General features: G+C 35.5%; 2 protein-coding genes across 6 annotated transcripts; one reads left to right on the plus strand and one right to left on the minus strand.

The window, feature by feature from the left end:
• The first annotated feature begins 10,937 nt into the window (after positions 1-10,937).
• Positions 10,938-12,799, plus strand: LOC103973300 (probable cytokinin riboside 5'-monophosphate phosphoribohydrolase LOG4). 2 transcript variants are annotated; one of them, XM_065137588.1, is made up of 7 exons: positions 10,938-11,379; positions 11,683-11,780; positions 11,855-11,885; positions 11,975-12,074; positions 12,154-12,224; positions 12,303-12,480; positions 12,569-12,799. In XM_065137588.1, the coding sequence occupies exons 1-6, from the start codon at positions 11,245-11,247 to the stop codon at positions 12,459-12,461; spliced, it is 594 nt and encodes a 197-aa protein (XP_064993660.1). In that variant the 5' UTR covers positions 10,938-11,244; the 3' UTR covers positions 12,462-12,480; positions 12,569-12,799. The 2 variants fall into 2 exon arrangements, with proteins under 2 accessions (XP_064993660.1, XP_009386099.1); XM_009387824.3 differs by having other exon boundaries at positions 10,939-11,379; positions 12,303-12,799.
• Positions 12,800-13,327: 528 nt separating this feature from the next.
• LOC135581687 (guanylate kinase 1-like) lies at positions 13,328-16,968 on the minus strand. 4 transcript variants are annotated; one of them, XM_018821372.2, is made up of 12 exons: positions 16,783-16,968; positions 16,193-16,229; positions 15,944-16,045; positions 15,772-15,848; positions 15,557-15,686; positions 14,787-15,149; positions 14,531-14,652; positions 14,282-14,417; positions 14,114-14,159; positions 13,930-14,035; positions 13,703-13,846; positions 13,328-13,589 (listed from the first exon to the last, which is right to left on the minus strand). In XM_018821372.2, exons 2-11 carry the CDS (start codon positions 16,193-16,195, stop codon positions 13,741-13,743), a joined length of 1,191 nt encoding a protein of 396 aa, XP_018676917.2. In that variant the 5' UTR covers positions 16,196-16,229; positions 16,783-16,968; the 3' UTR covers positions 13,328-13,589; positions 13,703-13,740. The 4 variants fall into 4 exon arrangements, with proteins under 4 accessions (XP_018676917.2, XP_009386101.2, XP_009386103.2 ...); XM_009387826.3 differs by having other exon boundaries at positions 16,700-16,968; XM_009387828.3 differs by lacking the exon at positions 16,783-16,968 and adding an exon at positions 16,438-16,687.
• Between the last annotated feature and the right edge of the window lie 9,241 nt (positions 16,969-26,209).

Consider the following 26,209-nt stretch of genomic DNA (forward strand, 5'->3'; position numbering starts at 1 on the left):
TTATTACTACTAGTATAGGCAAGGAGCATCCTTATGGCTTCTAATCGAGCCACGGGAGTGAAGGTTTCTTCGTAATCGATACTTTCTTCTTGGTTGAAACCTTTGGCCACTAATCTAGCCTTGTTTCTAACCATGATACCATTTTCGTCTTGCTTGTTTCTAAAGACCCATTTCGTACCAATGACTAAATGGTCACTAGGTCTAGGAACAAGCTTTCATACCTTATTTCTCTCAAATTAATTCAATTCCCCTTGCATTGCAATAACCCAAAAATCATCTTTTAAGGTCTCGTCAATGCATTTAGGTTCGATTTGAGAAAGGAAGATGACGTTAGCACAAAAATTCTTGAAAGAGGAACGAGTTTGAACCCCTTTTGATGTATCTCCTATAATTAGCTCCTTTGGATGAGCATCTATATACTTCCATTCCTTGGGTAAGGAAATTTCGGAAGAAGGTGCATCCAAGTTGCTATTTTGAGGAGGGGGTTCATTTAAATTCAAATTATCAAAACCAAGATCATCATCAAAATTATTTTTCTTTAAATCAGAAATTTCATTAAAAACTACATGAATAGATTCTTCTATTACTAAGGTTCTTTTGTTAAAAACCCGAAAAGCCTTAGAAACGGAAGAGTAACCAAGAAAGATGCCTTCATCGGATTTAGCATCAAATTTTCCTAAGGCATCCCTTTCATTCAAAATAAAGCATTTACAACCGAAAACTTTAAAATAGGAAATATTTGGCTTTTTGTTATTCCATAATTCATAGGGAGTTTTTGATAGGGACGGTCTTATTAGAACCCTATTCATGATGTAGCAAGCCGTATTCACGGCTTCGGCCCAAAAATACTTGGGTAGACTATATTCATTTAACATCGTTCTTGCCATTTCTTGTAGGTTTCTATTTTTTCTTTCAATTACTCCATTTTGTTGAGGATTCCTCGGAGTGGAGAAGTTGTGATTGTATCCATTAACTTCACAAAAATTTTGAAAGTCACGGTTTTGAAATTCGCCACCGTGATCACTCTGAATTGGTGAAATCATGAAGCCTTTTTCGTTTTGAGTGAGTTTACAAAATTTAGAGAAACACTTAAAACAATCACTTTTGTGAGCTAAGAAATAGGTCCAAGTGTATCTAGTATAGTCATCCACAATTACAAACATATATTTGCTTCCTCCTAGACTTGTCATGTCAATTGGTCCAAATAAGTCCAAATGAATCAATTGTAATGGTCTAATGGTGCTAATTTGAATTTTTGGTTTAAAACTATTTTTTATTTGTTTACCTAGTTGACAATGCATCGCATACTTTGTCCTTAATAAACTTCATATTTGGAATTCCTCGTACTAATTATCTAGATGAGATCTTAGATATTAGTTTCATGCTTGCATGGCCTAGTCTCCTATGCCAAAGCCAAGCATCATCATTTAAAGCGGAGAAGCACATTTCATTACTTAGTTCATCAAGGTTGATGATGTAGACATTATTTTGTTTTAATGCAATCATAGTTATATTATGGTTTGGTTTTTCAATAATACTCACATTTGATTCAAATCTAACGATATAACCTTTATCGCATAATTGACTAACACTCAAGAGATTATGTTTCAATCCATCAACTAGTAAGACATCATCAATAGAAAATTTTAATTTGTTACCTATGGTTCCCTTGCCAATGATTTTGCCTTGGTTGTTGTCTCCGAAGGTAATGTACCCTTCTTCTTTGCTAGTGAGCATAGAGAAATGAGATGGATCTCCAGTCATATGTCTTGAGCATCCACTATCGAGATACCATCTCTTGCTCCTAGCTTGTGATGGTGTATGTTTCTATAAGAATGGATTATTTTTAGGTACCCATTTTCTTTTGGGTGCCTTAAAAACTGATCTGACTTGTTCATCATATTGCATAGAATTGATCATAGTTCCTTTAGGAACCCAAATTAGTTTGTTCGGACTAATTTTCTTGAATGAACATTTATAAATTTTATGTCCATATTTGCAACAAAAGTTGCAATTGCTTTGGTGCCGAACATGTAAGACATGGTCTTTAATGAAGGTGGTTGGATTTTGGTGAGGACTTCTTACAAATCCGATTCCACTTCTTTTAGGAACGTGACCCTTATTTGTAAGGATCATGTTCAAAGACTTACTACCAACCTCGAATTTCTTCAAGGTGTCCTTAAGTAGCAAGTTCTCCTTTTGGAGAGTTTCTAGATCATGGCATTTTATACATGGAGCTAAACTATCATGATATTCAGCCTTTAATTTATTGACATTACAAGTGAGACTATCATTCTCCTTTTTTAGCAATTTATATTTTCTACTAATTGTCTTACATTCATTAAATAACTCATGGAAGGCATTTAATAATTCATGATATGGTAAATCTACATCAATTAAATCTGTTACCTCTTCTCCGATGGCCATTAGGGCGTAATGAGCAACTTGCTCGGTGTTGGACTCCTCTTCTTCGGACGCGCTTGAATCATCCCACGTTGCCTTGAGCGCCTTCTTCTTTGATGTTCTCTTTTTGGCTTAGGGATAATCGTTCTTGTAGTGTCCCAGTTTTTTACACTCATAGCAAATAACTTGGTCCTTCTTGTGTTCAAATTTATTTTTTATATTATTTTTTAATTTATTCTTTCTTAAAAATTTTTAAAATTTTTGAGTCAAAAGTGCAATGTCATTGTCACTGTCCTCTTCACTTGATGTTCCTTTCAAGTGATCTTCTTATGATGTGAGTGCCATATCCTTCCTGTTCTTTGGAAGGGGGTTCTCGAGCTCGTCATGAGCTTGACATGTCATTTCGTAGGTCATTAGAGACCCAATAAGTTCTTCAAGAGGGAATGTTTTAAGGTCTTTGGCCTCTTGAATGACCGTAACTTTTGGATCCCAACTTTTAGGGAGGGATCTTAAGAGTTTAGTTACTAGTTCAAAGTTAGTAAAATCTTTACCAAGAGCTTTGAGTCCATTGATGACATCCGTGAACTGGGTATACATGTCTCCGATGGACTCACTTGGTTTCATTCGGAAAAGTTCGTAAGAGTGCACAAGGATGTTAATTTTGGACTCTTTCACTCGGCTAGTGCTTTCATGAGTGACCTCAAGAGTTCTCCAAATATCAAAAGCCGAATCACAAATTGAAACACGATTAAATTTATTTTTGTCTAATGCACAAAACAAGGCATTCATAGCCTTTGCGTTTAAAGCAAAAACCTTCTTCTCCGATTCATTCCATTCGCTCATCGGAAGAGAAGATTTTTGAAATCTATTTTCGACAATAGTCCAAAGCTCGAAATCCATGGAAATGAGGAAGATCCTCATACGAGTCTTCCAATAAGTATAATTTGACCCATTAAACATGGGTGGATGTGTGATAGAATGACCCTCATGTATGCCGGAGTAAGCCATCTCTCTTGGGTATCAAACCAAATATGAAAGTGCGCCTAGCTCTGATACCAACTGTTAGGATCGGAGTGGCACTAAGAGGGGGGGGTGAATTAGTGCAGCGGATTAAAACGTTGGTTTCGATAAATCTTTCGTACGATAAAAATCGAACTTGAAAAGCTTAACTTGAACGTATGTTCGTAAAGGTGTGCAGCAAAGGTAATGAGGAAATAAAGCACGTAAGAATGTTTGCAGTAATGTAAATAGCAATAAGAAAATGCAAACCAGATATCATGCCGATTTTAAAGTGGCTCGGTCAAATGACCTACATCCACTTGCGAGGCCCTCTTCGATGAGGCTCCCACCTTCCACTAGCAAATCTCTTGAAGGGGAAGGGCAAATACCCCTCTTACAACCTTTTACAAGCAGTTCACACTCTTACAAATTTTCAGCAAGAAAGAAGGAGGTGAACACTCTAGTAAATTGAAAATAAGACTTGCTAAGACTTTTCTAAGACCTTTCTCTCAATCAATTGCTTCTCAAAAAGTTGTAATCTCAGCTGAGAATTGAGGGGCATTTATAGGCCTCAAGAGGATTCAAATTTGGGCTCCAAAATTTGAATTCTCTTTGGTTCCCGATGTTGGCGGTGCCACTGCCTGTCAGTGTCTGACACTAACAGTGTACTGGCGGTGCCACCGCCTGGCTCTCGGGTGCTGGGTAGTGCCACCGCCAGACCCTTCGGTTCATTGGTTAGGCTTTAAATTTAGCCTAAACCAAGTCTAATTTTGGGCCGAGTTGGCCCCTAACCAGGATATAGGATTATCTTTTAATCCTAATCCTAATTACATGTGAACTATGTAACTAAAAACATCCCAAACAAGTTTTCAACCGCGAGCGTTGAGTCTTGTTCCGGCGAGCTTTCCGTCGAACTTCCGGCGGACTTCCGATATGCCCTCGGATTTCTTCCGACGGACTCCCAACAGGCTCCCGATCCTGTGACGACTTCAACGAGTAGTCGAGCCTTCTCGGTGATCTCTGCGAACCTCCGACGATCTCTTCGGCGAACTTTCAAAAATTCTGACAAGTTCCCGATTTCTTCTCGGTTGGTTCCGGCAGCATCTCTGACGATTCTTCGGACTCTTAAACGTCCATTTGACTCCGGTATTCTTGATTTATGTTTTCTAGTTATCGTAGTTAATCCTGCACACTTAACTCAATAATATGGATTAGATCAATTAACCCATCAATTGATTTTATCATCAAAATCCGAGATTCAACAACTTTATCTTTGTCATAATTTAAAATTTGATATAAAGAAAAATGAATTATACCATTATTTTATTATTCTCCTCTTTTTGCCAATAATAAAGGGGGAGAAAAGAATTGCTAGTGTGCATATCTTAAAAGAGAAAGATTTACTAGCTTACACAATTCAAGAAGATGCAAAAACATGCTAGCTTGCTCATCTCATCTCAAAAGAGAAGCAAAGATTGCTAATTTGCATATTTCAAGAAGCAAAAGTTACTTTCTTGAATATCCCAAAAATTACTAGTTTGCAAGCTCTAAAATGATGTAAAATTTGCTAGCTTGCATGTTCTAAAATGTTATAAAACTTGCATATCTCTAAAACTTGATAATTGCACTTCTCCTTTTTGTTGATGACAAAGGGGGAGAAGATATGATTATATGAGAATCATATATGGTAGGATATAATATACTTTGATATTTTGATACCATGATGATTTGAATGATGTATGCAAAACTTATGATAATGATGCATGTAATGCAATGATATGCATATAATGTATTACAAATATTCATGATGAAATATTGCTTTGACTTGAATTCAAGGTTCTATCAATATGACATATTGATAGGGGGAGTTAAGGTTAACTCCATCATCAATTGGTTGTCATCATCAAAAAGGGAGAGATTGTTGAATCTTGGATTTTGATAATGAAATCAATCCATGTGTTTGTCATCTAATATGCATTTAAGTGATGTAGGAAGCTTCGTTCAGGGAGAGACAATTAAAGGAGGAAGAATTATGTTGGGCCGGAGTGGAACATATCAAAAGATTGGACGTCGAGCCGGAGGAACGATCGACGTATTGATAGAAGGCTTCGGGCTAAGAAGAGCGAAAATTGCACTAAGAAAATCGGAATTGCAGAAGTCAACTAGTCGATTGGGCAATAGGCCGCAAGAGAGGACGATGCACTGAAGAATCAGATGAAGCGTCGATGAACTAATGACATGTCGGATAACATTTGATTAGCTTAGTAATAATTATCTAGATCGAAGTAGGTTTTAAGTGTGTAGGATTAACTATGATAGCGATCAAGGCATCTAGCGCAGAATTATTGAGGGAAACCACTAGTGTCTCTCAACTTTCTAGTAATAAACTAAGAAGTAACAATGCCTATAACTCATCATCAAGAGAGATTTTTATAGAAGATAACTGGTTAGTGATACTCTGCATTTCATTCAAATGCTCAGTAATAGAAGCACCTATTTTATATTTTAGGTTCATAAGTTTTTTGATCAAGAAAGCTTTGTTGCCAGCCCTTTTTCTTTCATAGAGATCTTCCAAATTTTTCCAAAGAGAGTATGCAGAAATTTTAGTAGAAATATGGTGAAAGATATTGTCATCGAGCCACTATCAAATAAACTCGACTATTTTTAGATCTAACCTCTTTCACTCATCATCCGTCATAGTCGTGGGCTTTGCACTATCCCCTTGTAAAGGTCCATACAAATCTTTACAATATAAGAGATCTTTTATTCTTTATTTTCATATCATCTAACTATTTCTGCTCAAGCTAATCATGCAGAAATAGGTAATGTGATAAAATTAAATCACTAAAACATTGCTTTGATACTAGTTAATGTGATAAAAAGATAACTTTGTATATGAACAAATACAAGCAAACCGTAACACGCAGTGAAATTAAATGAAAATTATAATAAAATAGGATACCAAGATTTATGTGGAAAACTCCTTCAATGTGAAAGGTAAAAACCATGGAGTAAGCTAGAGAAAATTCATTATAAGAATAATGAATATACAAATCTCGGAGTCTCTTACCCGAAAACCCAAGAAATAATCACAAAAGAATAACTAGAATACAAGGATTATGTTACTGTGCATAATATCCTAAATCTCCTCAAATGATCACAACAAGAATCCACTGTAAATCTGATATAACTCAAATGAGAACGGTGCCTAAATAATTGAAAACAACTTTTGTATTATCCTTGTCTTCTTTCCTTTTCTTCTTTTCTTGTTTTTCTACCCTCACGACTGCTTCTCTCTTTTTCACAATCATTATTATCCTTTTTTAAATCTAGGTTAAAAGAAGAAAAACTTATGACTAAAATAGGCTGTGTTATTAAAGTTCAGGTCTGAACTAATGTTTCATGTGCCAACAATATTAAGCCATGCTCACGAAGAAAAAAAAACTCCGTTTGATCTCTTAGAACCAACACTACCCTTTTTTTTTTTTAATGTATATAAAGATAACAGAGTTTCTGCTACCAAATCAATCAAAAGCTAGGGATTATTCAATCGACCATAATTGACATGTACTTTTCAAACCTCTTTTTTTTTTTTCGGGGAGAGAGAGAGAGAGAGAGAGAGAGAGAGAGAGAGAGAGAGATCCAACTTGTTGTTCATATTTTATCAACACCGACAAAAAAAAAAAGTTGATGTCCGTGAAGAGGATGGTAGCCACTACCCAATGTTTATGGCCTTCCTCTTATTAAACATCAACTTTAATCCTACTTATCTTGTTTGAAGAGTGATATGACTCAACTACAGAAAATTAAAATAATCTAAGTATTCAGATGATAAATTCGTTTCAGTTTCAGCAATATTACAAGTAATTGTTTTAGTTGAACTCAGACCTTTGTTTTCTTTCCATTTGTTAAAGTCTACTTTTTTTAATAAAAAAATTAGAATGCACTATCGTTATATTAAATATTATAATAATATATTATCACACATATACTCGATAACAATATATTATCAATCGATATGCTAACCAACCCAAATGTCTCGACAAAAACGATTAAAGTGGACTGGGGATGATTTAATGTATTAAGAAATCAAGATAAAATGATTTTAAACAAATAGTTATTTATTTTTTCTCTTTCCCCTCTTTCAAATGATTTACAAGCAATTACTCCTATCTATTAATTAGAGGTTTTTGAGTTGATGTTTCAAGAAAAGAAAAGAAAAGTGTAGAATGCTAGAGTAAAAAACAAAAGTGCACAATTGAAGATTGTGTATAGAATTATATTTGTTGGGAGGTAGTGTATGGTCGCATAAGTAATATGTCAATCTCTCGTATATTATTTAATATAATAAAATATTTTATTTTTTAAAAAAAATATGTATATATTTAATTGCACCAAATCTATGATAAAATATAAGATATAGCTATGATACCATGATAAAATATGAGATATAATTACAGAGTATATTTAGATAATGAACTTTGATAACTATTTATACACATTTCGTAGAGAGGATTTAGAAATTTCCTCGTATAGTTGAAGAAATCTATCAACCTAGACATGCACTCTTATATATCTGATAAGTATGGTCCACATCATGTGAATCGCACGTGTCAGCTAGAATCCTTCCGGGTTAATTCAGTAGTCATACTAAAGAAAGATACGTAGGACAAGTCCAATTATGGTGATAAAACTCCATTTGCAATTCTAATACATCATTGAAGTTGGTGTCTCATGGAAAGAAGAAGGAATGGATCCTTCACGCTCTTGCATAATTTTGTATGGTATTTATGATGCTCGGTCAGCCATTTTAAGAAGCTTAATTTGCCTCTGTAGTGAAGATGGAAATCAACATATGGTTTCTCTCAAAACCAAAATATACAGATGCAGCACAACCCAAGAACAAGTCTCAGATAATTCAAATCTCTAGTCAAAATATGCCATCAATTACATCACTTTTCCTTTTGCACTCCACATGAGTATTCAGTCAGTGGAGATGCTTCCAGAAATATTTACCTGTTAAGCCGACTGACTGGATGTTCAAGATCAAGTCATAAGAAATAATTTTTTATCCTTACAAAGATAAAGACTGCACATATAGATTTTTTTGTTTTTGGTTTTTTCAGATGCTTCTGCATTACTTTGATTCTCCTAAATTCATCTATCGTTTACTAAATAATCAGATGGTCCGGCAGCTAGCTAACCTACAGATTATGTGGGATTATGGCTGACACAGTTTATTATTTCTGTAAAAGATGGCATCAACATATCGGTGAGTGGTGTCTTTTCAACTTGGTTGACCTGTGTATCATGCCTCCTCGAGCAATCATAGAAGCCACCAACATTGGAATAAGTTATGATAGGGCCATTTATCCTCCATGCCAGTGCTTGTGGACCTATTGAGTGGAGCTCCATGGAGCTCTATTCCAAGGCCCTACCAACTCGACGATTCTGAGAATCTTTCCTTGCTGATTGAAGTTTTGGCACCTTCACATATCAGAGGACATGCTGATTGATTTGTCTTGACTTCCTAATCCAATCTTATTATCCATCTCTTCTTCCATATAGTTAATCCGTTGAGCGTAGGTTATGCAGATAAGCATATCCTCCGAGCAGGAGAGCTTGATATGCTGACAGTGGATAGATAAATCACAACTTAGTAATTGTTTAGATCCAGATTAATCAGGTGACTGACCCATCGTCCAAGTACTTTAGGTTAATTCTCTCACATGATTAATAATGTGAGGCATTATCTAATCTACTAGTTTAATTTCTATAGCCATATTCAATTACCAGATGGTTTAGATGCTGAGTGTTGTTGGTTCATCAGCTTAATCTTTATCACATCCTCTATAGGAAAGTCTTCGAAACTCTGAAATCACATGAAAGTTCTCATTACTGCAGGTATAAATATTATGCAAATATAATGAATGCAACTCCACTAATCTTTAGGGAAATTCTCTTTGATGTGATATTTAAATGATTTATGGATGTTAGAAATCAAACAATGAATGGAGGCTGAACATGCATTGAGCTAAACAGGTACTAGCATCCAGAATTTATAGTGGAAGGGGAAGAAATAGTGGCACATTCTGTTCAACAAATAAAAATCCAGCTGCAAGAATTGTCTGTTTGACATGTACTAATTCCCAAGCTTGATGCTTCTTTCTTTGTCCTCATTGATTTGCATAGCACCAAGGCAACCACAAGAGTGGAGCAGCATGATCCTATCAAAGTGCCCCACTAACAGAGCAAGGTGTCCCATGAAACTGTGGTTTCATTTGAGATCAATTGAAACATCTTTTGAGTCTAAATTCAATCACAGAGAGAACACCATAACTTGTAATTCTATGTCCGTGGGCGAAGATACAAATGATGCTATAGGAACATTGCAAGCAATCAGAATCAACTGGATGCTAGCAATCTTAACTTGAAATATATATATATTGTTCCTCAAATCCACATGATGCAGTTCATAAATATCCTAGCTTTAGTGGAAACAGTGCATTGAGATTGGAAGAATGCATCTGCATAATACTGGATCTGTCACAGGTTTTCTCCCACCTTGCATGAGAACCTCATCAAAAGAATGGCATTGATCAAGCGAATACAATATCTTTTTCTTGGAGCAAATGGTGGGCAAAAGGAGTGGATAGAAGTTTTGAGTTCATCAATCTCCTTAAATCTATTACTGAGGTAAAGCAAACTGTTAAGCAGGGGGTCCATCCTTAACATAAGAATCACTAAATCTGCTTCTTGCTTCACTGAACTAAATGGTGTGCTTTGTAGACATAGCCCCCCATCTTCTGTATGGCTCACATTATTCCATCCTTTCTTTAGCTCCAAATGTACACATCAAGCAGAAACCAACAACCACAAAAACACCAAGCAGAGCACCATTAAGAAAAATTTTGCTGGGCCCTCTGTGAATGCAGCATCCCTTCCTGTATCATTCCAAAACCAATCACTGTTTGCTTTCGAGTCCATGAGCTAATCCACTGTGTGCTTGTAAACCAAGTGTCCAAGAGAAGAATTAATTAAGGTGGAAGTCGGAAAGCCCTTCTGCACTCACAAATCCACTCTGCTGGAATGGCCTACATGTTATCATTGTAATTCACTTATAACAACATCCTCTGGGCTGATAATTTAATTTGCTTCTTTGGTACATGATCTGATGCTATTAGTAGCACCGGTTGTCCTTGATAACAACAACAATTACCATGTGTGAAGTTACTGGAATTTGCTAGAGCTCCAAATGTTCTTTTGTGAAGATTGCTGAGTCTTTCCCTAGCTAAGACTTGTTTAGGTGGTCATACATGATATGCGAGACATGATGTCCTTTAAGAGAAAAACTAAGGTTGCCAAGTTCTTTGCTTAAAGGTTATATAAACAGAATATGTCAGGTTTAGACTGTGGAAGAATGAGGTTAGTCTATACAGTACAGTGAACCAAAACCAAACCCAGTGCACTGATTGGATAAGCATAAAAAGAAAGTCATTTGTATGGTTATTCTACTAGATTCAGAATAAGGAACACAGAGAGAGAGAAAGAGAGAGAGAGAGAGAGAGAGAGAGAGAGAGAGAGAGAGAGAGAGAGGGAGGTGGAGAAGAATTCATGTTGGTATCATCTCCAACACCAAGTACTTGGTTTTTTTGAGCAGGCAAAAGGAGCTACTAGGGATAAAAGACTGGGGAGGAGGGAGATAATAAGGTGTCGGCTTCCATGCTTTGATATTAATTCTCTATTGCACTTGCGTTAGCCTCCCTTGTCTTCCCTCTTCTTTATCTGGCTTTGTGCATTGCTCCTGCCTCCATCTCTCTTCTCTCTCCTCTTGTTGTGGGGATGGAATCAAATCAACCAAATGCAATGGGATGTGGCGGTAAAGGGAGGTTCAGAAGAATATGTGTCTTCTGTGGGAGTAGATCAGGAAACAACCCCTCCTTCGGTGAAGCAGCTATCGACCTTGGGAAACAACTGGTGAGACCACTTAGCCATCCAAGTGCCATGAACAATAACTCCACCGAGAACAATGAAAATTTCCTTCGCTGAGAATTTTGTTGCCTGTATATATGTCTATACTTGTGTGAGTTGGTGACATCTCAAGAAATGCTCTGACGCTTGGAATCTAGATTGATCTCTCTGTCTTGTGAAGAATGGCTACATGGAAGCAGCTCTTCATTGCTGCAACAATATATGATTCCTTTTTCTTTCCGCTCTTTGGTCTCATGTGTTGTTCCTTGCGCTACAATCTTGTTTGCCGGTGCACTGTCTCCTTTTCAGGTAGAGAGGAAGATAGACTTGGTTTATGGTGGAGGAAGCGTAGGGCTGATGGGTTTGATATCCAAGACTGTCCTCGATGGTGGCTGTCATGTGCTCGGGTGAGATTCTCAGTCCACTTATCATCATCATAGATGGAAATCGTTTGCCTTCTAAATCACTGCTTTCATCACAGTGTCATTCCTACATCGGTCTTGCCAAGTGAGGTAAAGAGCCACAGAGCTCCTCTCCTTTTTGCTACTTACTACTGAAAGTTCAGCAGCAGCAGCAAACTGAGCTGGTGAATCTTTAGCAGGTATCGGGAGAATCCATCGGAGAGGTGAAAGTAGTTGCAGACATGCATGAGAGGAAGTCAGAAATGGCCAAGCATGCCGATGCCTTTATTGCCCTGCCAGGTGAAACCGAGTCGAACTCCTGCTGAAGCCCCAAAGCCTACATCTTGATCTTTACTCTCCTAAACATGGATCTCTTCAGGTGGCTATGGAACCATGGAGGAACTCTTAGAGATAGTGGCGTGGTATCAGCTTGGGATCCATGACAAGCCAGTGAGTAGTCAGCTCATTCGGCTGGCGCCCTTCCACCATGACATTGAGCTACATGAAGGATTGTGTTGTGTTGTGCAGGTGGGGTTGCTGAACGTGGATGGTTACTACGACAGCTTGCTTGCGCTGTTCGACAAGGGAGTGGAGGAAGGATTCATCGAAGGGTCGGCGAGGCACATTGTGGTCTCAGCAGAGAACGCAGAGGAGCTCATCAGGAGAATGGAGGAGAACGAGACATAGCGCAGAGGAGGCTGCAGGAGTTAGTTAAATGCATTCATTTGCTGAAATCTAGAAGAACATTTGCTTGTAGTGTTGCATCATATGGCTGGTTGCTACACTATTATTAGGTGGGTGGACAGGAAGGTCTTATTTTGTGGGAGACAGGAGCAGAGAGGGTTGCAGGGTAAGGCAGCGAATGATGCGTTGTTGTCTCCACCACCCCATGACAAGCATTGGAAGTGGACCAGCTCTAAAAAAGTCTGCCAAAGTTGGGCATACTTTGATGTCTTGTTCATCATCACTCTGTACATTATTATGGCGCAACATTACTGCTGCTGCCGCCTCCTCTGTGTCGTGAACTCGTGACTGATCTCTAAAAACTCACTCTCGTCCTCATTTAACCATGCACGCGCAGGAGGCATCAAGTGATGCTGCAATGTCTCGGTTCAGTGGATTTGGCCATTTGCAGACTATGCCATCACGATATAACCCAACAATTGATTTCCATGTTGCAGCAGAGTCACCATCCTTTTACCGTGAGATGGACAATTAGAATTATCTCGTTCCCTTCTTACGTCCTCGGTGACAAATTGCAATGCATGCATCTCTCGGTTTCTTTAAGGTTGATTCCTGGATTGTCGTAAACAATGGACATCGATCATTGGCAGTGATCCAGTACTGTTTGTGATCACAAGAAAGCACTTGTTGATTGCTTTCTTGTACAAAGAAACAGAGGAGGGAAAAGCCTTCCTTGATCCAAAATGGGATTATCTTTTGTTTTGTTTTTTTTTTTTTCCATCTGGGTGAAGAATGCATATTCATTCTATAAATTCTTTGAGAAATTCTTCATTCAGTCCATTTCGAATCTCAACTAAAATCACTTGCAATGCTAAACGATCTTTGGCCGTGTTTTTCTCATTAATCGGTATGAATAAGAATCTAAACAATGATTCAGAAACATCTTGATTAACATAAATCTTTCACTCTCATCTTAAACAAACTAAAGTCACCTTCAAACAATATTGAACAAATAGACATATTCAAATTATCTCCGATGAATGAGGACATAAAGCTGGTCCATAGAATCCCAATTCCGCAAACAATGCCCGGCTAAAGTTCTTCACCCTTACAGAGCATAGGAGCACCTACCTGAATGCAAATTTTACCAGAAGAACATATTCTCAGTGTAAGAGCTTAAATACTAACAACTCTGTAACATAGTCTAAATCATTCCAAAATCGAGTCAGTGCTAGTGCAGATACCTTCTTCTGCTTTCCTAACTCATAAAATGTCAAAGTTGTCAGATCCCGTTAAGACCATCACCTAGGGATCCAAGTGCATATACACCGAGTCCTCTTGTTCGGCCAGGAGCCCCTCCTTTAAGTGATGACGTGTCAAGCATAAGCCTACCCGAATAACAAGCAGACAAGTCAAAAACGAGATCAGTTGTCGTTAATGTGCAATCTGGTAAAACAAAAGGATAACTTACAAACTATGCGTTGCTGCATTGGCGCCGCTAGCGCTACAATGTATAAGAGTTCTATGATCTGCTTTTGATTCCATTCTGGACACATGGGCTTTCAAGATCTTCACAGCTGCATGAATGAAATAATTTATATATACCTATTTCAAATAGTATAATCCTACAAAAGTGTAGGTAGCTAGTAACTTACATGACTGATATAAAGGATCAGCAGTTTCATCTGAAGCAAGTAATTTCTAACATGAATAAACAATCCAATTAGACATGGTTTCATTCATCATATATTACATATCCAAAAAAAAAGTAGAAATTTGGACCAGCACAGGTGATGCTCTTGGTGTAAAAGAGAAGGAAGCACCTTAAGATTCTCATAACATGATTCTAGGTCATCATTTACCAAAATATGATTGAAAAGACCAGGAGATTTTGCTTCATCAAGCTCTGCTCTGGCATTTCTTAGTCTCTTCTGGACCTGTTCCTCAGTTTCTGTTCCACTGTGTAGTTTGACAAGAGAAGCATTGTGATAGTCTTCCTAGCTTCATTATAAAAGATCTCTGGCAACTGTACGAGTAGAAACATTATAAATTTTTCAAATGAGTTTCTGTACCGTGCACGCAGCCGCTTCTCAAGTTCCTCAAATGATGGAGGAGTAACGAAGATAAATATTGCATCAAGAGAACTTGCCCTTACGGATCTAGCTCCTTGAACATCAATGTCAAGGATGCATCTCTGGAAACACAAAGCCTTCCATACGTTTATATAAAATCAACACCAAACAAATTGTGTAATTGAACTATTGAAGTACCAACATTATATTTGTTTATAGGCATGTATTCATAGAAAACCCGGCAAATTCACAATACCTTTCCAGAGTCTGTAACAACTTCAACTGCTTCAATGCTTGTCCCATAAAGATTTCCATGAACTGATGCGAATTCAAGAAACTTCCCATCTCTTATATCTTTCTCCATAATACTTCGCTCTGTGAAGTGGTAATGAACTCCATCCAATTCCTTCTCTCTTGGTGCTCGAGTTGTGTGACTTACAGAAAACCCATATCTCGATGGAAATTCCTTCATAAGTTTGTTTATCAAAGTACCTTTACCGACTCCAGAAGGACCACTGATCACAATTGGTTTTGGGGCATTGCCAATGACACCCTTACTCCAGGCAACTACCTCAGTTCCAAGTATCTTCTTTTGCTCTTTAACAAAAGGGCTATCCACCTACCAAATTATCCAATGAAAAGGTTACCAACAAAAGCAAAATGGACATATCTGAATTCTTCGAGCATGTGTACATAAACAAAGTTTTGCACCAAAATCATTCCAAACGTATGGCACAATCACATAAACATAAGTAGTCCATGAAGGATGGATACCGACTATCCAAATAATGGTCCATATACCAAACATAGATCGGCACAACATGCTAATTTGTCCATATTGTTGTTGAGAACTTCACCCATCTCATTCACATAACATCATTAAATAGCCTAAGAATGAAAGAAATTATTTCCTTGTATGAAACTAAAGCATGTGGTTAATCGTTAAAGGAATTCTGAAAAGAAGAGATGTTGAATGATAGTATACAACATAAGAGCAACTAAGAAAACTGAAAACCACATTCTAACCTCAAGAAACCAGATGCAACCATCCAACGTAGAATCCATCTTGACAATCAATAGCTGTCCATTCTTCAAAAGAAGAGCTGAGTGGCCTTTCAGTTGGACAGGTTTGATACCCAATACAGTAGGAAACACCCTGCCCGATCCAGTATAAGAATTTATCGACCCAATTTTAGGAATAACCTGAGTGACAAATATTAGAACGAGGATACACATCACACCATGATCTTGTTAGCTTGTCAAAAATTTTGACGTTGATCCATGACTTGCTTCCATCCTCGGATCCTTCAACTACATACTGAACATGGAAGTAAAAGCTATTAGATCTTGCAAGATATATATTACATTAACCATAAAATTGGCAGATTTATAAAAGCCAGAGTAAAGTATTACCATCTTATTACCAACAATGGTAGCCGTCCGGCAGCCTGTGGATTCAGAATCGCAAGCTGCAAGCTCCAAGCTGTTCAGAACATACTCAGGTGCCTCTTCCCCCTGATGATCAATTTCCAAAAGATCAAACATTACTGCACATTTCTTAAAACAAGGCATATTTGAAAACACCAAGAAACCAATCATGCAAGTAGCAAGGCCGTCATAGCAGGAAGATGAAAATGTGAGTACCACAAAGAATTAACTTACCATCAAATCTGTGCTGCTTCTAATGCGATCTTTGCCCCTGGACAAAAAGAAAAGGGAGCGAAGCCAATCATCAACACAGAAACAGATCACACGGACATAACTAGAAAAATTCAAACTCTATTGCCTGAGCCACAAATAGTCAACAAATCAAATATTTGAACAAACAAATTGCAGATTGAACTAACGAAGAACTATTGCTCCTTCAAACTGTATGACAAAAGGCCTAGTTATCGCTGAAAAAACACCTCGGATCAACGAAAACAAAGATCCTATCTTTTCCACACCACGACGGCCGAGTTTCCTCCTTTTCACCAAATCCAGATTAAGAACCGGAAACCAGGCTGAAAATTCCTAAAAACGAAGAGATCTTTTCTGTCCAATGTCAATGTGACCTATTACTGAGAAAACATCCTTCCCCCCCTCCGTATTCCAGAACCAAAAACCCCAGCAAAGACACAGAACCAACAACGAAATGATGTAAAACCTGAATCCGAGGTCAGAACCTACCTTGATCTGTCTGAGGGCTCGGAGATTAATTATTTGCCTAAAGGAAACAAAAAATAAAGGGCAGGAAAAGGGTGTCTCAATACAAAGGACGCTATTGGGTGTCTCGATACAAAGGACCGAAGGCTGGAATGACGAGAAACCGCTCACGAACAGCGAATCTTTTGCTTCTTCCGGTCAATCTCCTTCTTTATACGGACGCTGTTGGGTTTTCTCGAAGAGGAGGCGCTCTCTCTGTGTCTCTCTCTCTCATCTCTCTCTCTCTCGAACCAGGGAGAAAGAGGGGAAAAAAACCAAAAGTGAACCGCCTCCTTTGGACGTTAGTGAACCGGAATATGATCGGCCCAGAGAAGACAAAGCCAAGCGCTGATGCAATCCCGACCGTCGGTCTACTTCGTTCTACTTTGGAGTTGGTCTCGTGAACACAAAAATCGTAGCGTGGTAGAATGGACGGTTCAGATTGACGAACGATGACATGAAAGTTCGTGACGTTTGATGCCTCTTCCATAAACAAATACTAAAAAAAGGCTCTCTTCCCAATGCAATGAATTGGAATTTAATCATTGATAAAGAACCGATTTAGAAATAAGTTAAATTTTGGAGAAAGAATGAATCATCATCACCACATCATTATAATGTACTTTTGCTTGAAACGCGTGATTTAGACAAATGATAAGTATTTGGATGGAAATTGGTGCAATGAGCCATCGTTAAGTCTCAAGGTTTTGTACTCACGGAAGGAGGGTCTGTGTATACGATTACGCGAAGGATGTGCTTCTTGATATTATTTGTGAGGACAAGAAGACGTAATATTTTAATTTTGATTAACTTAGCATTATCAATTACGTACTATCATGGGGACCATGTAAATGATAGTACTGAGCATCCCTATAATATAAGGATTATAAGAACTATATACCTTTCTTCTTTCTTTGATAATATTTCGATCTTCCACGCAAGATCAAAATCAAGATACTAATGTGAAACTTCTGGAAACGTATAACAACATACCCAAAAATATATTCATAGAAATAATTGAAAAGCATTTCTTTGTTACTAAAAGATTGATGAGGATCATATCATGTATAATATATAATTTATATTTAACTTTTTTTTTGGATTACATCTATGATAATTTCCACTAGTCCAACCCTAAACTATATATATATATATATATATATATATATATGATGATTACTATGACATTCGAAAATAAGAGTAATGGTGTCCGGAGAGGACAAGTAGCAATCGATCGGACCCCAACTTTAAGCTACCGAGTTGGGGGAGGGAGGGTACTGAGTTCCCTCGCTGTGCTGCTGTGCCCACCAAGTGATGTGATACATGACATGAAAATGTTGGTGAACGTGAAAAAGGAATTCAATAGAGTGCTGAACTCACCACTTGAGTCCTTAGAATAACCCATTACCATATGAACCACAAACACAACACGGTTGTCCGTCATTTATGTGGACCAGAATTGTGCAAGCTTTTAGTTACTAAGTTTTCATCAACCATCAAAATGAAATTTTAAGAATTCCTGCAATAAAAAATAAATTTTTCTTGAAAAAAAAAAGAAATACCAAAAATTTGGATTCTCTTGTGCTAATGCTAGTTTTAGTTGTGCGCACTTTATTCGATCAAATGGTCCACCAAATTTACTTTTTGATGATTCATTAGAGAATCACTTGTGTTATTAAAAAAAAAAGTACTTCGGATGAGATGACGTACCTATAGAACTAATATCGAGTTGAGTTTGACATGTAAAAGTTTAAATAACCTCTCATGTTTAAGATTTTAAAATATTAAGTAAATTTATGTAATGATATGAACATGTGGTAAACATTAATTTTTGTGATCGTACAGAATACTACACTCGTAGAATTATGAGGTTGTTATTATCTTGGTGAGTTGGTTTTAGATTTTATGATTCATCGAGTAATACGATATATAATTTTAAACTACACATGTCTTACGAATTATGAAATTATGAATGTGACTTTAATGTTTTCTTAATGTCCTCAAATGTGTGTTTGGATTTTGGAATGAATTATTGTTGAATTTTAATATTATCGATTTGGAGAGCATGACATAGATGGTATAAAGTGAAAAGTGTTTATAACCATTTGAACCAGACCAAAATCTAAGAAATAAAAATAATAATCCTAATGGTATGGCAACATATTATTTTCTTTTGTTTCTTCATCAGTAGCAATGCTATATGCACAAGCAGCGGTGTGGCACAAAACACACAAGCAATGCTCTATGCACAAGTCGAAAGATTTTTCTTCTTGTGTTTCTTATGCATGTCAATGTACCATCTCAGCACGTAATCCATGTTCTCTGTGCAGGTGAGTATGTATGCTAGGGTCCAAAGAGAGGACAAACAGTTCTTCAGAATGCACGACACATGCCCATGTCTACATGAGTGACAACATTTCTTTGCTTAAGATAAGTATCATCAGTACTTGAATAAGTTTTTCTTTTTTTTTTTTTCTTTATGAAGGACAAGTGGTTGTTGGTATGTTTTTGTCAATGCATGAGTGGCATCTAAGAAGAGCATTTTGGTTTAATCCTTCTAGATAGATAGATAGATAGATAGATAGATAAATAGATAGATAGATAGATAGATAGATAGATAGGTCAAATGACTAGCAATCAAATTGCAGAATATATTCCTCCAAGATTAGTAATTTTGCATTTACCTCTCTTTCAAATCAACATTTCTATCCTTGCAAAATTCAACTTGCTCATATGTCGAGTAGTTAATGATGCTACAACTTCAATTAACACTAGTATCATTAAAAATATTAGGAATAGTAAGTAGGAATTTCCGGGAAAAAAAATTCATTTTTAGTTTTTCTCACAAGGGTCCCTTTTTATTTTTTCCAAACCATAATCATCTTTTTTTTTATCCCAAAAATGGATCGATCCATAAGGTAAATCGGTCTAATTTATTTTTTCTATGTAGGCTTATGGTATTTTTATGGAGATGTCAAAAATATTGTAACCTTGTTCAAAAATACTATAATTGATATAGAAGTTATTTTTTTTAATTTTAAACCAATAAAAATATCTATTTAAAACTCTACTAAGGGTAATAGGTTAGTTTTTATTATATTTTGAGCCGTTATTCCTCCTCAATTATACTATTTTTTATCAGTGTATATAGAAGTCAAATTTTTAATTATTTTTATTCCCAAACCAATAAGAATACATATTTAAAACCCTGAATATTTTATAAATTATTAATAAATTGAAATTGAGATACAGTATTTTGAAATAGAGTTATGTGTTTTTTTAATTCAGTAACAAGAAACATAGTAACCTATTCAAAACATTATAATTTGATTTGGTTAAACAAAAAAATATTATAGTTTTATGCAAAAGCACTAATGAGTTTCTTTTAGATGGGTGTTAATGAGGGTTGACATATTTGTACACAATTAATTTTAAGAAAGTAAATAATAATTAAGCTTATCCCATCATTAGTTAGCCAATTTACTTTTTATGAGTTCTCCTACCATGAATAACACACCAAAAATTAAAATAATTAATCAATAACATTTCAAAGATAAAAGCATTAACCAATTAAAGTTTCCCTTATTAAAAAAAAAAAAAATATATATATATATATATATATATACATATTTTAACAAAAACCCCCTCAAAACTCATATTATGCAATGACTAACCACAAAAGCAAAAAACAAAAGTAAACGCTTTCCAAAGTGATTAAAGTTGAACCATCAACATCGACCGAAGACCTGCATCGTGATTTAATATATAGAACAGATTTAGGTTTCCATGGATAGGAAAAAGTGTTTGGAAATGGTCAAGTCAAAAGGATTCTTAGAACATATGAGAGCTTCGTTACAGCTCTGCTCTCTGCGCCGATACAGGGGCCAGCCTGTTTTCCGCATAAAGCCGTGCCACGGCCATCGGGTTTCGCTGTCGTTACCGTGACCAGAAACGTGTGAGAGGAGAATGCTGAACCCTGCTTCGACCGAGGTAGGAGAGCAGGAGCATCTTCCTGGGTCCCAAGTTGACTCGGAAAAGGATACGCCGGAGAAGAAAGAGAATTGTTGGCGGGCATTATGCTCTCTTCGATTCTGAACAGCAACCATATTCGACAAATTCATACGTATATCATCTTTTTATATTTGATCAAATTTGTCAGTATGTTAATATATATATATATATATATATATATACATATATACTTAATGCAGTGAAAAGCCAATCATATTATTTTATTTCACCTTTGTGAAAAGCGACCTGAGATCTGATTTTGAATGCCATGAGTATGAAAACATTTTCTGCTACTTGCCAGCGATTGAGATGGATGTATATAAGGTGTGTTGGTATGCTCTGTCTAGAGGAGAACGAGGAGGACAACCGGGAGAAGTGAGACCGGCCATATCATCACCATCCCTCCTTCTCTCATACTTTTCACCGGCAGGCGAGGTGAGAGGGATGAGATATTAAGATTGATGTACATTTTATTATACGAGAAACAATACTGATGTGTGCAGTACAATATGTGCTTTGTGCAGTCAAGAAAGCTACGTTTAAAGTGAACCAAGTTGGTCGTTTCAGTACAGTACGATGAGTGCTGGGTGCAGGACATATTTGTTTGATGCTGGGAAATGCACAACATGGTCATGTCTCCTGTTGCTCTCTGCTCGGTCTCCGGAAGAACAGCTGCTGCATTCCCTGTTGAGTAACTCTCCAAGGTGATTAAATACCTCATGCAAACACAATGATTCACATCGAAAGAAATGACGTGTGGGTTATTAAGGACATTTATAATTTCAGTCTCGTATAGCTTTGATAGGTTATGCTTTGTGAAAAGATAGGACTTGATTTAACTCTTAGATGTATGCTACAATTTTCTGTTTAATATGATCATTCTCTTCTATAAAATCTCTTGTTACTTCCCAATAAATTTGGCACTGCGTCTTTTCTTTCCTTTTAGTTTAATGATATAAAACTCGATCCTATCATGTTTGCATACACTCCTAATCAAGTTCTCATCTTTGAGGGAGAGTATTATAATGATTAGAGCACTCAAATGCAAACCCTCTTCATCTCCCAAGACCTTTAGGATGTGGTTGAAGATTAACCACCACAAAATCAAGAAGATGAAGAAGAATGAACAACAAGACAAAAAAAAAAAAGAAAAAAAAACATAAGGTGAACATAAGAGGGATGCAAGTGTTCTTCGATATATTCAAGAAGAATTGAGTAGATTTATCTATCCACAAATTTTTGTTGAAAAAAGGCAAGACAAAAATGAGATATCTTGAAAGAAAGGTTTCAAGAAAATTAAAAAAAAAAGATATATACAAAACTACAATCACTTTGGAGGGAATTTAATAACATGAAAATGAAAGAAGTTAAGGTATAACTTACCGAAAAAAAAAGAAGTTAAGGTATGCAAGGATTTCTTACAAAAGTCATTGAGATTGTCAATCAAATTAAAAATCTTGGATATATTATTGAAGAAAAATGGTTATTTATAAATTTCTTAGAAGTCTTCACACCAAGTATGTTCATATTGTAGTAGCAATAGAAGAATCAAAGAATCTGTCCACATATATATTTCTTAAATTGATGAGTTCTCTTCAAGTACATCAGGAAAGAATGAACAAATCTTTTTCCAATCAATCATTGACCAAGCTTTTCATTCTAAACTGAATTTTAATGAGAAGAATAAAAAACAAAACTCCAAAGAATGATCATTTCACATAAAATGAAGAGGACAAGACAACCAAAGTTTATATATATATATATATATATATATATATATATATATATATATATATATCAATAAAAGAATTCAAATACTGGTTATAGAAGACTAATTATGATACAAAATATTATGGATTCATATGCAAGAGATGTAGAATTCCAAATCATTATTGGCATCAAGAGAATGAAAAGGAAGAAGCCAACTTCAAAATTGAAACTAAACAATTCTTCTTGTTTGATATTTGAATAGCAGTTGCAGCAATTTTATGATAGAGATTCAGAAGATTTTTATTAACTTTGATTATAACTTTACTCTTCAAGTAAAACTTAGAGATGAAAAATTTAAAGTATTGATTCTTATACTCACCCAGGGAGGCAACAAAATGTCTACAAGTAATTTTCTTTATCTACCAAATTTGACTTAATCTCCTAGGCATTGGTCAACTTTTACAAAAGGAGTATTCTATTATGTTCAATAATGATCAATGTAGATTTTTTTTATAAGAAAATTAATTCTACCATAGCCATTATTTCTCTAAGTTCAAACAAGGTTTTTCCTTTTATTATGGCAATATTGAAATATGATAATCTTAATATCAAGAGTTTACAATTACTCAAGCAAAGGAATATGATGCTGGGACTTCCTTATCTCGAAAGCAAATATGTGAAGATTATATTTACGAGAAGACGCATAGACTTTTATTTCTTAAAACTTCTTGAAGAGCAAAATTATATCATGAATTTATTCATATACCGATATATGTGGCCCTTTTAGAACTACAACAGTCAACAATAGAAGGTATTTCATTCTCTTTGTTGATGATTTTATCATAATGATATGAGATTATTTTTTGTATGAAAAGTCAGAGATTTTTTTTATATATTTCAATATAAGAATTTTATGGAGAAGTAAAGTGGGTTTCAAATAAAATCCTTAAGAACTAATTGTGGTGGAGAGTTCAGCTATATACTCTATTTTTGTGTACTATTGCAAAAATATGACATTCAAAGACAGTTTACTATTAATAAGAGTCTTTAGCCAAGAGAAAGATCGTACTATTGTGAAAATGTCAAGAAGCATGCTAAAAGGTAAAGGTTTATCTATTTCTTTTTGGGCAGAAACTGTTGATATTGTAGTTTATATTCTGAATAGATCTCTTACAAAAGCTGTGTTTAATACAAGTCCATATGAAACTTAGAATTAAAAAAACAAAAAAAATCAATGATTGATCATCTCAAAGTATTTGGTAGCATTTCATATGCCCATATTTCATCTCAAAATAGAGACATATTTGATGAAAAAGATGAAAAATGCTGTTAACTGGATATACTAATGAATTTAAATGCCACAGGTTGTTCAATCCAAAGACTAACGAGCTTGTGATATTAAGATATTACAGCGTAAAATTTGAAGGAAAAAACCCAGCACCAATATCTATTATTCAAGAGTTATCATAGCCTCGTTCAAGTCAAAAAGAGCAAATACAACCTCTACGGCTACAACTTCAAACACTAATCATTTAAACTCTTTGGAATCAAGTTCTTCATGCCAAAAAAAAAATAAAAATCAGATTATAATTCATATTTTCCTCCAAGAAAGGTATGTTTTTTAGTAGATATTTATGAATCATGTGAAGTTGAATTCCTTAATGTAAAACCTTAGAATTTTGAAGAAGCTATAAAGGAAAAGGAGTGGGAAAAGTCTATGGATGCTAAGATAGCATCAATTGAAAAGAACAAAACTTGGAATGTTGTTAATATACCAAAAGGAGGGAATGTCATTCTATTCAAGTATGTTTATAATACAAAATTTAGTACTGATGGTTCAATCCGAAAACACAAGACAAGGCTAGCTGTAAAGGGTTATTCACAACAACAATGAAACTTTTGCTCCAGTGACAAGGATAAAAACTGTAAGAATAGTTCTTACATAGTAGCTCGGTTGGAGTTAAAAGTATCACAGCTAGATGTAAGATCAACATTTCCAAATAGTGATCTTAAAGAAGGGATCTCAAGACTATGAAGTCAAAAGTATAAAAGACGAAGTCTATAAACTCTTCAAAACACTTTATAGTCTCAAACGAGCTATGAGAACTTAAAACAGTAAGATTGATGTATATTTCTGTAAAAGTAATTTTCAAAGATGCCCGAGAAATTCATCATTTTATATAAAGAAATATGATGTGTCTAACTTATTTATTATGTATCTTTATGTTTTATGTCAATGATCTTAGTTATATGAGCACAGATATGAAGTTAATGCAAGACTTCAAGCAAAGCAGGATGAAAAAAAATTGGGAGTAATGAATATCTTTTTTGGAATTCAAGTGAAGCAATTCAAGGGTGAGATTTTTCATTTCTCAAGAGAAATACATTGAAAATTTCTTGAAAAAAGTTCCAATTGACAAATGCAAACCAATATCTACTCCCATGACTTTAAATAAAAAGCTGCATAAAAAAGATGATTCAACACTATTTAGAAGCCTAGTCGATTCCTTAATTTATCTTACAAATATAAGACCCGATATTCTACATGCTGTAAGTATGATTTCAAGATTCATGAATGATCCTAGCAAACTACATTATGCAACACTAAGTTTTTAAAAAAATATCTTCAATGAAGCAAAAAATGAGACATCAAATATAAAAAAAGAAGAAGATAGTTATTAGGTTGATATGTGGAACATAAAATAATTACTTTTTGTTATTTATCCAGCTCAGGTACAAAGGTGATACATATGTCAAGTTATTCGGTTAAGAAGAATGCTCACTGATTTGCAGTAGCCACTAACAAAAAAATGTTATCTTCCATTCATGCAAGGTCAAAGCATATTGAATATCGTCATCATTTTATTACAAAGTTGATGAATAAAGATTGAGATATGTTTGAAGTCCATTAGTACAAGTAATCAACTTTCACACTTCCTCGCTAAAGCAATCACATTGGAGAAATTCAATAATTACAAATTAGGAAAGGGTGTTAAGTACTAATTTATAATTTCAACATAAGTATTATGCAGTTTTGATAGGCTATTAGACTATTTAATTAGAGAAGCAGGTTGTTAGATCTAAAAATTTCTACAATATACTCTCTTTGGTGTAAATAGAGAACTTGACCTAACTCTTAATTGTATGCTAAAATTTTCTCTTCAATACAATGAATCATTCTAGTCTTTAATGAAATTCTTCTTTCTTCCTAGTATAGGTTTTGTTCATTATGTGAGGAAGGCCAATCTTGTTCAGCAAAACTATAAATCAATCTTAAGGATAGATCTATTTGATACAATGTAAGTGAAATTATAAAGTTAAAAAAAATATATATTCCAATTAGTATCATATGGTGTCTATTTATATATAGTGAAAGAAAGGATTTCCTTAACTGAGCAGTGAGATTTTATCATGCAGTTGAAGAAATCTCATCAGCTATGCAGTTAAGGAAATCTCTCTCTCTGTTATCATGCTCCCATAAGATCGAGCTCCTGTCAAGGATACCGATCTTGGACCGATGCAACAAAAATAGTTTGTGGGCTAGAGGCTTTATGAGTGAGTTTGCTAGTTGATCAGTTGTATGGACATGAGAGACACAAAGTTGATGTCTGACAACTTGATCTCGCATAAAGTGAAAGTCAATGGCAATGTGTTTCATGCGTGAGTGGAACACTGGATTGACACATAAGTAGGTAGCTCCAACATTGTCACAATATATTGTAGGAGTAAGGGTAGAGCTGACTTTAAGTTCATTAAGGAGATTTGTAACCCAAT

Source organism: Musa acuminata, chromosome BXJ3-1 (assembly GCF_036884655.1).
Source record: "Musa acuminata AAA Group cultivar baxijiao chromosome BXJ3-1, Cavendish_Baxijiao_AAA, whole genome shotgun sequence".
NCBI lineage: Eukaryota > Viridiplantae > Streptophyta > Magnoliopsida > Zingiberales > Musaceae > Musa > Musa acuminata.

Bases quoted from the DNA above. Each gene is read 5' to 3' on its own strand.
- LOC103973300 (XM_065137588.1), top strand. From the start codon at position 11,245: ATGGAATCAAATCAACCAAATGCAATGGGATGTGGCGGTAAAGGGAGG. The intron at 11,781-11,854 runs GTGAGATTCTCA...CTTTCATCACAG, and splicing joins GGTGGCTGTCATGTGCTCGG to TGTCATTCCTACATCGGTCT. The intron at 12,075-12,153 runs GTGAAACCGAGT...GGATCTCTTCAG, and splicing joins TGCCTTTATTGCCCTGCCAG to GTGGCTATGGAACCATGGAG.
- LOC135581687 (XM_018821372.2), bottom strand. The intron at 15,849-15,943 runs GTAATACTTTAC...TTCCATGTTCAG, and splicing joins CCATTGTTGGTAATAAGATG to TATGTAGTTGAAGGATCCGA. The intron at 14,036-14,113 runs GTAAGTTACTAG...TCATTCATGCAG, and splicing joins TGATCCTTTATATCAGTCAT to CTGTGAAGATCTTGAAAGCC.